Source organism: Fukomys damarensis, unplaced genomic scaffold (assembly GCF_012274545.1).
Source record: "Fukomys damarensis isolate Sample0158 unplaced genomic scaffold, DMR_v1.0_HiC HiC_scaffold_5, whole genome shotgun sequence".
Taxonomy (NCBI): domain Eukaryota; kingdom Metazoa; phylum Chordata; class Mammalia; order Rodentia; family Bathyergidae; genus Fukomys; species Fukomys damarensis.
In genome coordinates, this window is record NW_022900917.1 from 17,284,774 (window position 1) to 17,297,602 (window position 12,829).

The 12,829-nt window shown below is 47.5% G+C and overlaps 1 protein-coding gene across 3 annotated transcripts in view; it reads right to left on the reverse strand.

The window, feature by feature from the left end:
• The window catches only part of Matn2 (matrilin 2), a 114,217-nt gene that overhangs the window by 73,046 nt on the left and 28,342 nt on the right, over positions 1-12,829 (reverse strand). For all 3 annotated transcript variants that reach the window (XM_033760006.1, XM_010619576.3, XM_010619575.3), the window contains exon 4: positions 2,745-2,867. In XM_033760006.1, coding sequence (XP_033615897.1) covers positions 2,745-2,867 — 123 coding nt within the window. The remainder of the gene's footprint in view (positions 1-2,744; positions 2,868-12,829) is intronic.

Sequence of the window (12,829 nt, forward strand, 5' to 3'; positions counted from 1 at the left end):
TTTTTTTTTTTTTGGTACTGGGGATTGAACTCGGGTCCTTGCGCTTGCAAGGCAGGCCACCAAACCGCTGAGCTAAATCCCCCGCCCATCTTCCTATCTTTATGATGTGACTGTTTTTTTGGGTCATGATCCTTGTTTAAATTAACATAAAAGCTATTAAATCACTTACGTGGCTTGGAAAAAACACTTACAGGAACATTTCCAAAGCACAAGAGCAGTAAATGCATTTGGCATGGTTATTGAAACAGAACAAAAAGAACTGAGAAAGAAATCTGTATAAGAAAGTTTACATTTTCTGCCAAATGAACTTTTATAAATGCTGCATTTACATAGCTTCCAGATAAATTAAGTGTTCCAAAAGGGAGGGAAAATTCCTTACTTAAAAGGTGTATGAGAAAAAGCAGGCATGTGGAGAGGGGCACATTTCAGCTGGATGCATTACTACACACCTGTAATCCCAGCACTTGAGCCCAGTCTGAGCAACTTAGCAAGACGCTGTCTCAAAAAATAAAAAGAGGCCAGGGATTCAGCTCAGCAGTTCAGCGGCCTGCCTTGCAAGCACAAGGACCAGAGTTCGATCCCCAGTACCAATAAATAAATAAATAAATAAGAAAGAGTTGGGGATGTAGCTCAGTGCTAAAGCCCTGGGTTCATTCCTCAGCACTGAAAAAGGGTGGGGGACCATGTTTCATGAAGTTCTCTTTTCCCTGTCTTTTCTTTTTTTTGGTACTGGGGATCAAACTCAGAGCCTTGCCCTTGTGAGGCAGGCAGTAGAACGACTGAGCTAAATCCGTGGCCCTCTAGTCTTTTTTTAAATGAGGAAAAGGACATAAATTTCCCTTGTTCTAGCACTACACTAGTGCTTTTGCATGTCTCATATAATGCTATTGGATAGGAAAGAGTTTTTGAAAGGCAGAAGGAATCCATAATGTTGACTCCCAAGACTAATTCCCAATTGCCCTTATTAGCAGACTCCAGAAGGTAAGACTCTTCCATGCCCTTGATCCAAAGCCCTGATCTTGGAAAGTAAGATTCTTTAATGCCCCTCTTTTAAACAGAGGCCACCTAAAGAGGTTTACCTGGACAAGGAAGAGACCCCAAAACCAGGGCATCGAAAGATGAGTTTATACTTTCCCTGAAAAAGAGAAGATTAATGAGGCTTAGGAGTCACTTCCTGGCTGGTTCTTGGTTCTGGAGTTTGAGAGCCAACATCCCCAACTCTAGTCCCTCCTCTTCCTGGGCCTGCCTGCTCTCCCCTAATCCTGTGTCTAAAGCCCAGGCTTCAAGATCTTCTGTGTCCAGGGATATCAGGGCCTGTGTGGGACCCATGCAGGGCTGCTACTGAATTCAGAGCGACAGTTTTTTCTGCTTTCAGTCGGTGCGAGAATTCCTCTGGCTTGGCTAAGCCAACACACAGAAAACAGACATTGGCAGCCACCCAGCTCCAGCCAAGCCCTGGAGATTGGACAAGGAGAGGAGTTCTTGTGCTGCTAAGAAGGGAAAGGCAGGAGGGAGTGGGCAAGATGGCAGGAGGCCGAGCATCCCTGAAGAGGTCAGGGATGGCTAAGGTTGCGGCATAGAAGATGAAGTGAGATGGCCTTTTCCCAGGCACCCCCGTTCTTCAGTTCTATTAGACCTACGAGTATTTGCTGGGAGTGGCTTTTGTGCTGGACCCTGAAGAAGCGTCAGAACTTCAAGTAGGAGATGAGGTGATACCAGCTGCACGGAACATGGCCCTGCGGTCTGAGAGGGACCGAAGAGCGCAGAGTGCCCTGGCCGCAGAGTCCAGAGGGCTCTAGAGCCCCAGAACTAGAAGGAGGCAAGCAGATGTTCCCTGATCTTGGGAAGCAGGGGGACCTCCAGCCAACCACTCAACCCTGAAACTGAGAAGAAAAATGGATAGTGTGGTTTGGCTCTATAAATACAACATTAATCACAGCTTCCCATTAATGCTTGATTGCTTGCCATGTAGTATAATAACAGTTATGCATCGCATAAGCTACATATCAAATGAGCTGAGCTTGTGTGCACCGTGGGGCCTGGCCTCCTGAGACCTTGCTTGGCAGCCTGGCCATCTGCCCATGGGGACAATGGCTACACTCAACAACTTAAAAAGAGGCAAGGGTTCCTACTCAATGCATGGCTGATTCCCTCCTTCGAGAGGGAAAAGACCCTGACATTTGTTAGTTCAAATATCAGTATACTGGCTACTCCTTGGGGCTTGGCCAAAAAAGAACGTGAATTCTAACTCTTTATTCCCTCTCCCCCCCTTTTTTTTTAAATTTAGGAGGCCAATAAAGCATCCTCACCAAAGCAAACACCCCTACACACTCCTAAAACAGAACTTGCAAAACCATTCCAGCTAAGGTTAATAACTCCTCCCAAGCCCAAGCTTTAGAGGAGAGAATAAAACAGGAAAATGGTTCCTCGGGGTGCAGTTAATAAAGACAGTGGATGAAAAGGCTCTTCAGTGGCTCCCTTTGAAGAGGCTGAGAGGGGATGAGTCCTACTCACACGCAAAGGGACTTTTTCCACTGATCCGCCACACTCTGCCTGATAACTGACAACATGCCAGGCTCTGGCCAAGGCCCAGTGATGGCTGAGTGGGGGTGGGGTCAACACAAAACCTTGCCTCTGTGCTCAGGGAGATGGTGAGTGGGTTAAGTGAGGAACCCCAGACGAGCAAAATGAGCCCTGGTAAAAAAAAAAAAGAGAGCGCAGTGCATTTGCCAAAGCAACCTTACTTCTGCAGGTCTTCTGATCCACGTTGAGAATGTACCCTTGTTTGCATCTGCAGACGTATGAGCCAGGCGTGTTGATGCAGAAGTGGGCACAGTTGTGCTCCAGGACGCTGCACATGTGGACGGCTGAAAGGGAAGACACAGGAAGTTAAAGGCGCCACGATGCCTTCCTGAACCTCATTCCCGCCAGCAAGCATTTATTCAAAGCCTACAGTGCAAACAAGCTGGGTTACAATCAAGGCGGGTTACAATCTCAAGTAGACAAGAAAGGGCCAGATAAATGGAGTCAGCAACATACACAGGGTCATGTAGCATAGGGTCAAAGGGAGAAGATGGTGCTGGGCACACGGGCACACACCTGTCATCCCAGCACTGAGAAGACTGAGGCAGGGGGATCTATGCAAGTTTGAGGCCAGCCTGGACTACGTACATACGGTAGTGAGACCCTGTCTCACGGGAGGGAGGTTGTTACGCTGAATTACTATATGTGTAACTGCTGATATCTGATTTTTTTTAACCTAAACAAACATAAATTTCCAATTCAATTTAATTACAACATTCGGAGGCAGGAAGATCAGAAGTTGCTTTGGTTAATATGTAGATGTTCAGTAGGCAGCAGTGGGGTGGGAGGAAACGCTATCAATTAAATGAGGATGTGTTGAAGAACCACCAGTTTCCAGGATCATAAATTCTAAGAATAACTGAATTTTTTGAACATGCAAAAGTATTTAAAACAAAGTTACAAAAATGTTTTGGAGTAACAACACATTCACATGTTTCACTTTGTCAGACTTTTTATGGCTCATTTAAAATATTTCTGCATTTCGTTTCCGAAGTACAGTACTTTAGCTTTCAGATGCACAGATGGTTGCATAAGTCTGTCTGGAGCCCACAGGAGTCTCTTGTTTTCACATTTTAATTTACGACTTCCCTCAACATAATGCGAGTTGAGAACATTTCAAATTAACAAGCATCAGTGCAGCACACGGAACAAGTTATGTAAGAGTTCTCATAAACAGAAAAGATACCTGCATGCAGAAAATGATTGTATGAAGCTAAAATAAAAGGAGCGCTCAAAAGCTAAGGACAATCGCATTCATTTAGCACTTAGAAAATCTCAGCTGCGGATGAAATGTATCCAAATATGTGGCTTTACATCTAAGTAAGAAATATGGTGGGCAGTAAATGAGGTAGTACATAGTACTACCTGCATAGTAGTACAACTTAGAAAGTACTGTTCTGAGTGTATGGCTGTGTTTTAGCTCCTATTAGTATACAAACAACATTAGGAAAGTGGGCCGATTGAATCCAATCATCAATTTTACTACAGAGTGAAATATACATCTTGTTTGTAACCCTGAGCAAAAATAGCTCTATATAAAACTCTATATAAAATGGGAATACAGGGCTGGGGATTTAGCTGAGTGGTTCTGCTGCCTGCCTCACAAACACAAGGACCCGAGATCAATCCCCAGTATCAAAAAAAACAAATAAATAAATAAAATAAAATGGGGATACAAATAGCACCAACCTCATGAGGGCCTGGTGAAAGTTAAAGTAGTCAAGGTGGTAAAACAGAACGGTGCCCAGGGGTCTCCAGGGAAGGCTGGGTATCTACCTCTTAGCCATTTTATAGCAAAGGAAAAGTATCCTGGTGTTGTGTTTTACTTGATGTGTTTAGGTGCCTCCCATGATACTGATCTTGTGCTTGGATTTTTACTGCACATTAATCAGATTTGATCTCTACTGATCCCTATACTGTATTTCATGGGCTCTAAAACCCACTCCAATGTGAGAGCTGTCAAATCACGATGACACTTAGAGCTGGTCCTTGCTATTCACAGATTCAGTATTTGCAAATTCGCCTACTAAAATTTCTTTGTAACCTCAATCAGTACTGATAGCAGTCACAGGCCTTCGTGAACATGCTCAGAGAGGTGAGAAATTTGTCATCTGGTGTTCACGTTTGACTTCTCAGCTCAGAAGGCAAACACCCTGTTTTCTTGATTAAACTTTCACATCCCATACTGGAAACAAATGTCCTTTTAGCGTCATGTTTTTTGCATTTTGGGGCTTTTATAGGTGATTTTGCTATTTGAAATGGTGAAGTGCTGTCTGGTGTTCCTAGGTGTAAAAAGGCAATGATGTGCCTTTTGGAGAAAATATGTGTTAAAATAAGCTTCATTCTAGCAAGTTACATCTTTGTTAGCCATGAGCTCAATATTAATGAATATATTATATTAATGTATATTAATTATGTGTATACTAATAATATGTGTATATATATTAATTATGTGATGATGTATACATTATATTAATGTATATTAATGTATAATGTGTATTATATATTGTATAATATTATATACATTGATATTAATGAATAATTTATACTGAATTGTCTTTTGATTGATACGCATATAAAGCAAAGTGACAGGCTGATCAGTTGACAAAAACATCACAGGACTAGTTCACAGGAACCTAAGCCTGCTTTCACCTAGGACCAGTGGTTCAGGATTCCCTATTTCAGTGTTTGCAGTGACGCTATAGAAGAAAATCACCTCCAGTAATAAGAATGAGCTGTTCTTAGATTGGAATGTTGCTGGTAGATCTAGTCTACCTCTTTGGATAGCTTTATTCACTGGTCATGTGGCCATTCCTATTTTATTTAGCCCTTTCCCTGATGGTCAACACTTGGATGGTTTTCAGCATTTCACTCTCACAGAGGCATTCTCACAAGACAGCATTCCCAGGCACATCTCCCAGAGAGCACACTTCAACAGCTGTGGCCTCAGTGCCTGCCAGCGTGGCTCACACCAGCAAGGTAAGAAGGGGTGTCCCTAGCCCCTCCACATGACCACACTGTAAGTTTCCAGATTTATATCCCAAAGCCTCACGAGCTCAAGGTGGAGCTGTTGGAAGGTGACTGGGTCATGGGGGATTCCAGCTGACTTGCTATGAGAAGGCAGGGTCTAGGGGGAGGAGGAGGGTTACTGGGGGGCAGAAGGAGTTCATCTCCTTCTCCACCTCCTCCCTGGACTTCTCTCTGCTTTCTTGCCAGGCAGTGAGCAGCTCTCCTCCTCCACCAGGCCTCTCCGCCTCACCGCCCTGCCTTGGAGCCAGTGGAATATAAACTGAAACCTCTGTAAACTGCGAGCCAAGATAAGCTTCACCTCCCTTCATTTGCAGGTGTGGGGTACTGTGACAGCCATGAAGCTTGGAAGGCTGCTGAGGTCGCACCCCAGGACCCCAGAAGTATGGCGTCCAGGCAGCCAGCTCCACCGCAGTTACCTGCCTTGCAGGCTGGGGATGAGCCTGGTACCCTCTCCTTGTGGTCTGAGAAGTTAGACAGGAGATGTGAGGCTGACAAAGCGCAGGTGGCCAGCGGTAGCATAGTGGGGAGGAAGACAGCTTCTGCAAATGCAGCGTCTGCAAGCTCAGCTACTGTGATGTTCTGGAGACACTCTGTTTCTCCAAACTCCGCTTTCTTTACCAGTCAGACGGAGACAGAAGAACTACTGCATGGGTTTGGGAGAGGCAGCTTGTTGCTAAGGTTTATGCTGGCCATGATCCATTTAAGAAGAAAATTAGAATCAGGAGGCTGTGACTTGGTGCAATGGAAGAGCACAGGGTTAGGAGCCAGAAGCCCATGTGCCCATCCCTCTGGTCCCCTGCCTCGTGGGGCAGCTGAGTGGAGCAGCCCTTCGGGTCCAGTCCTGTTCCTCTGCCTGCATAATAAAAGCATGAAAGGTCTCCAGGGACCCTTGGCACAGACCCCTGATGTTTATTCAATGTAGCACCCTGTTATCTAGAAACTACCCTTCTTTCTCATTACATTGCCTGGCAATTGTGGGAACTGCCTGCCAGGCGTGGCAGTGCAGCACCTGTAATCCCAACACTCTGGAGGCTGAGGCAGGCGGATCGCTGAGAATTCAAGGCCAGCCTGAGATACGTAAGGATTTCAGGGCCAGGCTGCACAACAGTGAGACCCTGCCTCAAAAACCAAAACAAACAGGGCTGGGGATTTAGCTCAGTGGTTCAGTGGCCTGCCTTGCAAGCACAAGGACCCAAGTTCAATCCCTGGTACCAAAAAAAACAAACAAACAAACAAAAAAATTGTAGGAACTGCCTAGTGGTCAGAGGTAGTCCAGGCCTGGCCACGATTGGTCAGTACAGTGTCTGATGCTAGGGTGGTGTTTAGGAACTAGCACTTAGCAAAAGCAGGGCTCAAACTGAGAGCAGGTAAACCTGGGGTCCCCAGGGGCAAGAATCCTGCCCTATGGACCAGAAAAAAAGGGGAGCAGATGAAAGCAGTCCACTCAGTACTCCTATTCATATTTCCATGGATGATATAATATAGTCCCCTCTTTTTCATAGTTAGAATTGAATTCCTCATTCTTTCAACCAGATGAGTTCCAATATTTTTACTAAACAGAATAAAGTCTTTCCATGTGGCAATGAGTGCTGAGTACCTGAAAGAGCATCTGGGCCTCCTGCCTTGCTCCTCCAGGGCTGGCCTTTGCAGTGTGACCAAAGGGGACATGACATCCTGCCTCCTCCCCAGCCTGCTGGGCCTGGCCCCAGTGACCCCATTTCCCAGGTCTTCCGGGTTTGAATTCAGCCAAGGCTTGTGTTCAGAGGGTGGAATAACTATCAGTAGTCTAAGTCAATGAAGGGATTAGAGTTTTTTAAATCAGGAAATATGAAGACAAAATTTTTTTTAACAAATGCACGAATGACTCAGAATGCTCAACAAGGTGGGGGTGGTCTAGGGAGCCTGAAAGGAACAATTACTGGGTATATGAAGCCACCTCTGTGCGGCCAATCTGGTCTCCCCACTTCACAACAGGGCCTCAAAGGGGAGCAGCGAGTGTCGACTCTGCCCCGTTGATCAGGGTGTGCCTTCGGAACACCATTAGGGCCTTGAATTGTGCCCAGCCTGGGTGAGGCAGGGCTATTAGGGTAAGAACACTCTGGCTCCAGTTCCAAAATGCCAGACAAGCTGATGAAGCTGGCAGCAAGCACTTGATTAAGGGCAGCCCGTCCAGGTTATGAGTCACCTGAATGCCTAGGACAGGCAGGCAGTTTTCAGCCCTGAGAAACAGTTCTCTCACTGGGTAGAGAAACAGTCTGAACTTAGGGTGCAGGGGCCTTGGTCGCCTTGGATGGAGACAGGAACTCCATTCACAGGACACCTGGCCTGCAGGACTCTCTGGTGGTTTTGGGGTGGCCTGAGAATGCAACCTGAGGATTCCCCCTTGCTGTGGCTGCTGTAGGAGGTCACCACCCACCAGTACAAAGCTGCCATGGTGCCCAGGCTCAAGGCCACATGGCCAGCAAAAGCCATGGCTGGGCCCCTCACCCAGCCTGGCTCCCAAGCCAGTCAGTTGCTCAGTGGGGCTCATGGTGATCACTGGACACTGTCTGCCTCCTGCGGTCCACAGATCCAGCCTCGCTTTCCGGTTCTGCCTGTGGTCCTGCGCCCTCTACCCTGTGCCCCTGTCCTCACTGGCTTCACAGCAGCCACCGTGTGGTGCTTTTCGAGCTACGGCTCAGGACCCCCTTATGGTCATGAAATCAACTGAAAGAACTGGGACTAGCTTCTGCGTTTAAAAATATAAAAACAAAATTGAAAACGCCATTCTTTGCCTGGATGACTCCAGCTGCCCATGTATACATCTTTCTTGCCCTGCTTTCGAGTCTGTGTAGCACACGGTGCTCTCACACAGCTTCTGGCATCCGGGTGACTCATCAGAACTTGGACGGCTGTTCTTACTGAAGCACTTGGTGCCTGCTTTGTCAGTCTGTCTGGCACTTTAGAGCTGGAGCTGGGCGCCTGTTTCAACCCCACCACTTAGCGCTGTGGGATCTTGGACAAGTTATTTAACATCTCTGGGTCTTCGTTTCCTCGTCTGTGAAGTGGGAATGTTAAGTGCACTGTTGCACAGGTTAAACGGATGAGTAAGATGAATTAACATATGAATCATGATGAGAACATATGGCGAATGCTACAATTTAAAAAATTTATTACAGCAAAAGACACACTGCCATTTATCCTCTCAAAAATTTCCCCCTCACTGCAAGCACATTTACTCCATGTTTCTTTCCTCTTTCTTTTCTTTTTTTGGTTTTTTTGAGACAGGGTCTCACTATGTAGTTGAGACTGACCTGAAACTCACTATGTAGCCCAGGCTGGTCTCTAACTCACAGAATCCTCCTGCCTCAGCCTCCTGAGTGCTGGGGTTACAGGCGTGTACCACCACGCCTGGCTCTTTCTTGCCCCTTTGAGTGTCTTTATCATTCTAGGGAGTCAGGTGATAGCCCACTGTGGTTTTGATTTGCATTGCCCTGACAACTGATGATACTGGCTGTTTTTGTAGATTTGTTGGCCATTTGTGTAGATTTGTTTTAAGAAATTGTGTTTTTATCTGAAGAGCACAGGAAAAACACTGGGGATTTTAAGTTAGGAAGGCCACGTGCTGCTGGCAAGTGCCATCCAATGGAAAGGCAGGCTCACAAAAACATTATGCTGCATCCTCATCCACCTTGTTCACTGGATCTGGTGACTTCTGGCTCTTCCCCAAAGTCAAAACAACCACAGAAGGGACAGGTTCTGAACTGATTCAAGACATCAAGGCAGCTGTGACAGCACAACTAAAGACATTCACAAGGAGAATGTCTGGAGGTGAGAACCACATTAAAAGTGCCTTTGAACCCGGGGGTGGGGGCATTTTGAGGAGGATTAATGCCAGAGTGTCTTTTACTATAACAGCTCTTTGTAAAACTTCACACATTCACCAAGTTTCCACAGTTCGTATGCTAATGGCTCAAAAAAGCACAAGGATGGGCCAGGGATTTAGCTCAATGTTTCTGCAGCCTGCCTTGAAAGCACAAGGTCCTGAGTTCAATCCCCAGGAACCCCCCGCCAAGAAAAGCACAAGGATATTAGGAATAATATTATCATTTCCCCTTCAAGGCTCCAGGAGTCCTTAGGCAGACCCATTCCTTCTTTGGCCCAAAACCCCAGTCCTGGGGGACACTGGGGTCTCTGTTGTGTACACTTTGTACCTCAGACACCCCTTCTTCTGGAAAGAGGCTTCTTGCCAACAGTCTGCAGCCCTCCAGGCTAAGAGCTTAAACTCTGAATCTCTAGCTCTGCTACCTGAGGTCGCTCACTATTTCTAAGCCTCAGTTTCCTCTTCGGTAAAATGAGAATAATAACAGCACCTGCCTCATAGAGCAGTGTTAAGTATTAAATAGAATAACGTAAGGGAAATACCCAGCACCAGCACAGGTCAAGATCAGTTGTCACCAGCAGGATGTAGCTGAATGCTTCAGGAACAAACCTCAGACTGTCCACTATAACTCGGAAGATGCTCCTCACTAATGCCTGGTGACTGGAGTATAGATCAGAACTGAGGCCAGCAGCCAGGTATTGTGGCACACATCTGCAGTCCCAGCACTCTGGGAGGCTGAGGCAGGAGGACTGCAAGTTGAAGGCCGGCCTGGACAATTTAGCAATTTCATGAGACTCTTGTCTCATATAAAAAATAAAAAAGGGCTAGAGATGTAGCTCAGTGTGGAGGCCTGGAGTACAATCTCCAGTGTTAAAAAACCGAAACACCAGAGACCAGCTGCCTCAACTGCTGAGCCTCTGCTTGACTGTCCCGATATACACATGGTCCACATTGAGTAGAGCTCTACGCTTCTACACTTTGCACACCTCTACTCTCTGCAGGTAAGATGAGGCATGCAGTTCGGAGAACAAAGCATTCGCCCAGCATCAAGCAGCGGGAGACTTCTCACCCCATCGAGGCTGCAGAGTTTACTATGGCTGGTGAATGCCAGCCACAGAGCAGGTTCACCTGGCAAGGCTGGACTGGGGGGGGCGCCATCAGAGAACAGGTCACCCTAGGGGAGGACTCGCAATTCCCACCAGCCGAGGAGTGAACAGAGCAAGAGATGGGATTGGCTCCTGCATCCCTGGCTGCACATCCAGCCAGTTCTCTAATAAGCTTGCTACTCAGAGAAAGGAAGGAAAGGAGGGAAAGGAGGGACTGGATCGAGGATCCTGTGCAAAAGCACCAGGGAAAGTGCTTAGGGAAGGTGAGTCGCTGTGGTCTTTCCAGTCTTTCGGGCTGCTGCTGCCACCAAGGAAACTCTGGGCCTCTTCAGCCTTTCAGGACAGTAGATGAGGTTGCTCAGCAGAGCCGGGTGGGGGTGGGAGGGGAAGATGCGCTGGATGATGCTCTTAGGGCTTCCGGACTGCAGCAAAGATTGAGGGGGGAAAGTCCCCGCTGCCTCTGGGTACTGCTGCCTGGCCCTAATGCACACAGCCGGGCTCAGCCCTCAGGCAGCAAGCAGGCTGGGTTCCAGAACCCCTGAGCACACTGTCAAAAGTGTAAGGGAACCAATTTCTTTCCGTTTTTTTAATTTCCAGGAAAGGGGGACATAAATTCTGTAGAAGTCATTTAAAGTCATAACCCTTAAAAATGTTTGCAGTGTGTTGTTCTGATCAAAGTTTTCCAGCTGACTCGGGCCATGCCACAGCACAACACGGCCTCTCCACGGCAGCGCCAGAGAAATGGCACTTTTGTTGGGGGGGGGTACCAGGAATCCAACTCAGGACCTTGCTGCTTGCAAGGCAGGCCAGGCGGCAGAACCACTGAGCTAAATCCCCCACCCTGAAATGGCACTTTTGAATGTCTTCCCAGTGACATGGCAGAGAGAATTTTGCCTCTGTGGTACTGATTTTTTAAAGTGAGTCTTCTGATTCTCAAGTCAAGAAAAAAAATGGGGTCTCTGCTTTTTGAGGTCAGTTCTTGGCCAGATTTTCAAAACTACATCCTTTTTCTGACTCACTAAGGCTTCAATACCATGGGGGGGCAGTTTTTCACATTCTGAAAATTGGTCCTCAAAGTCCTCCAGGGGACAGGGCCCCTTCCTGGGCAGGAGGTCAGGAGTGTGGCCCTTAGCTCATTCTCCACTCATACTTCAGGGGGAGACTGGTCCTTTAAAAATTAAAAATAGATGCTGGGTATGGTGGCACACGCCTACAATCCCAGCACTCAGGAGGCTGAGGCAGGAGCATCACTGTGAATTCAAACCCAGCCTGGGGGGCCAGGGATTTAGCTCAGTGGTTCTGCCACCTACCTCATAAGCACAAGGACCCAAGTTTGATCCCCAGTACAAAAAAAAAAGAAAAAAATCAAATCAAACCCAGCCTGAAGTGCACAGGAAGACCCAGTCTCAAAAAACCCAAATAAATATATAAATAGTTTTCTTTTATTTCCCTTATGAAAGCACAATGGTGGCCAGAGGGGGACAAAGAACACTGTCTTTGTGGATGAGGTGGAGTGGGACAGTGTTCGCCAGGTCAGGATGCACATTTCCGGTTACGACAGACAAGAGTGACACCTGGGCTGGCACCCTGGGCCCCAGCCTTCCCAGAGAAGGAAGGGTGGTGAAGGCAGCCACAGGGCAGAGTGGAGAAAAGTGCAGGTACAGCTGGGTTTGAGGTCTGTGGGAGAAGTGGCAGAAGGAAGGCAAAGAGAAGTCTCACGGAGAAAGGTGTCAGAGAGAGAGAGGAGGAAACTCTCGGCAGAAGGACCTGGGAGGTGGCTTCCCGAAGAAGGGGCTGCGTGGGAAGAGGGCCTGCTCTAGCAGGCAGGAGGTGCCAGGACCACGCCTCGATCCTCCCCACACTCTGCTCCTCATCAGTTGAGAAGACGCCCACTGCTAAACACTACCATATGGCACAAGGCGTCCAGGGAAAACACCACGGTGTCCGCCTTCCATCCCTACCCCTACCCAACTTAAAAGTCCCACCTCAGGGGCTGCGAGGGCAGCCAAAGTGCTGCAGATACCCTCTGTCTGTCTATGCTTGGCCTGGGGTTATAAGGGCCGTCGTGCCCCGAGCTTTCTCCACTGCACTGCTGCCATGGCAGTTACTTATCTGTGCAATCACATGTTTTACAGCTGTTTCCCTGGCCAAAGTGGAAACCCCAAAAGAATGCTGCGTCTGCGTCGGTCTTTGCTGACACCCACTGCCAGCACAATATCCGCGACACAGCCGCCCAGAGTAAGCACTT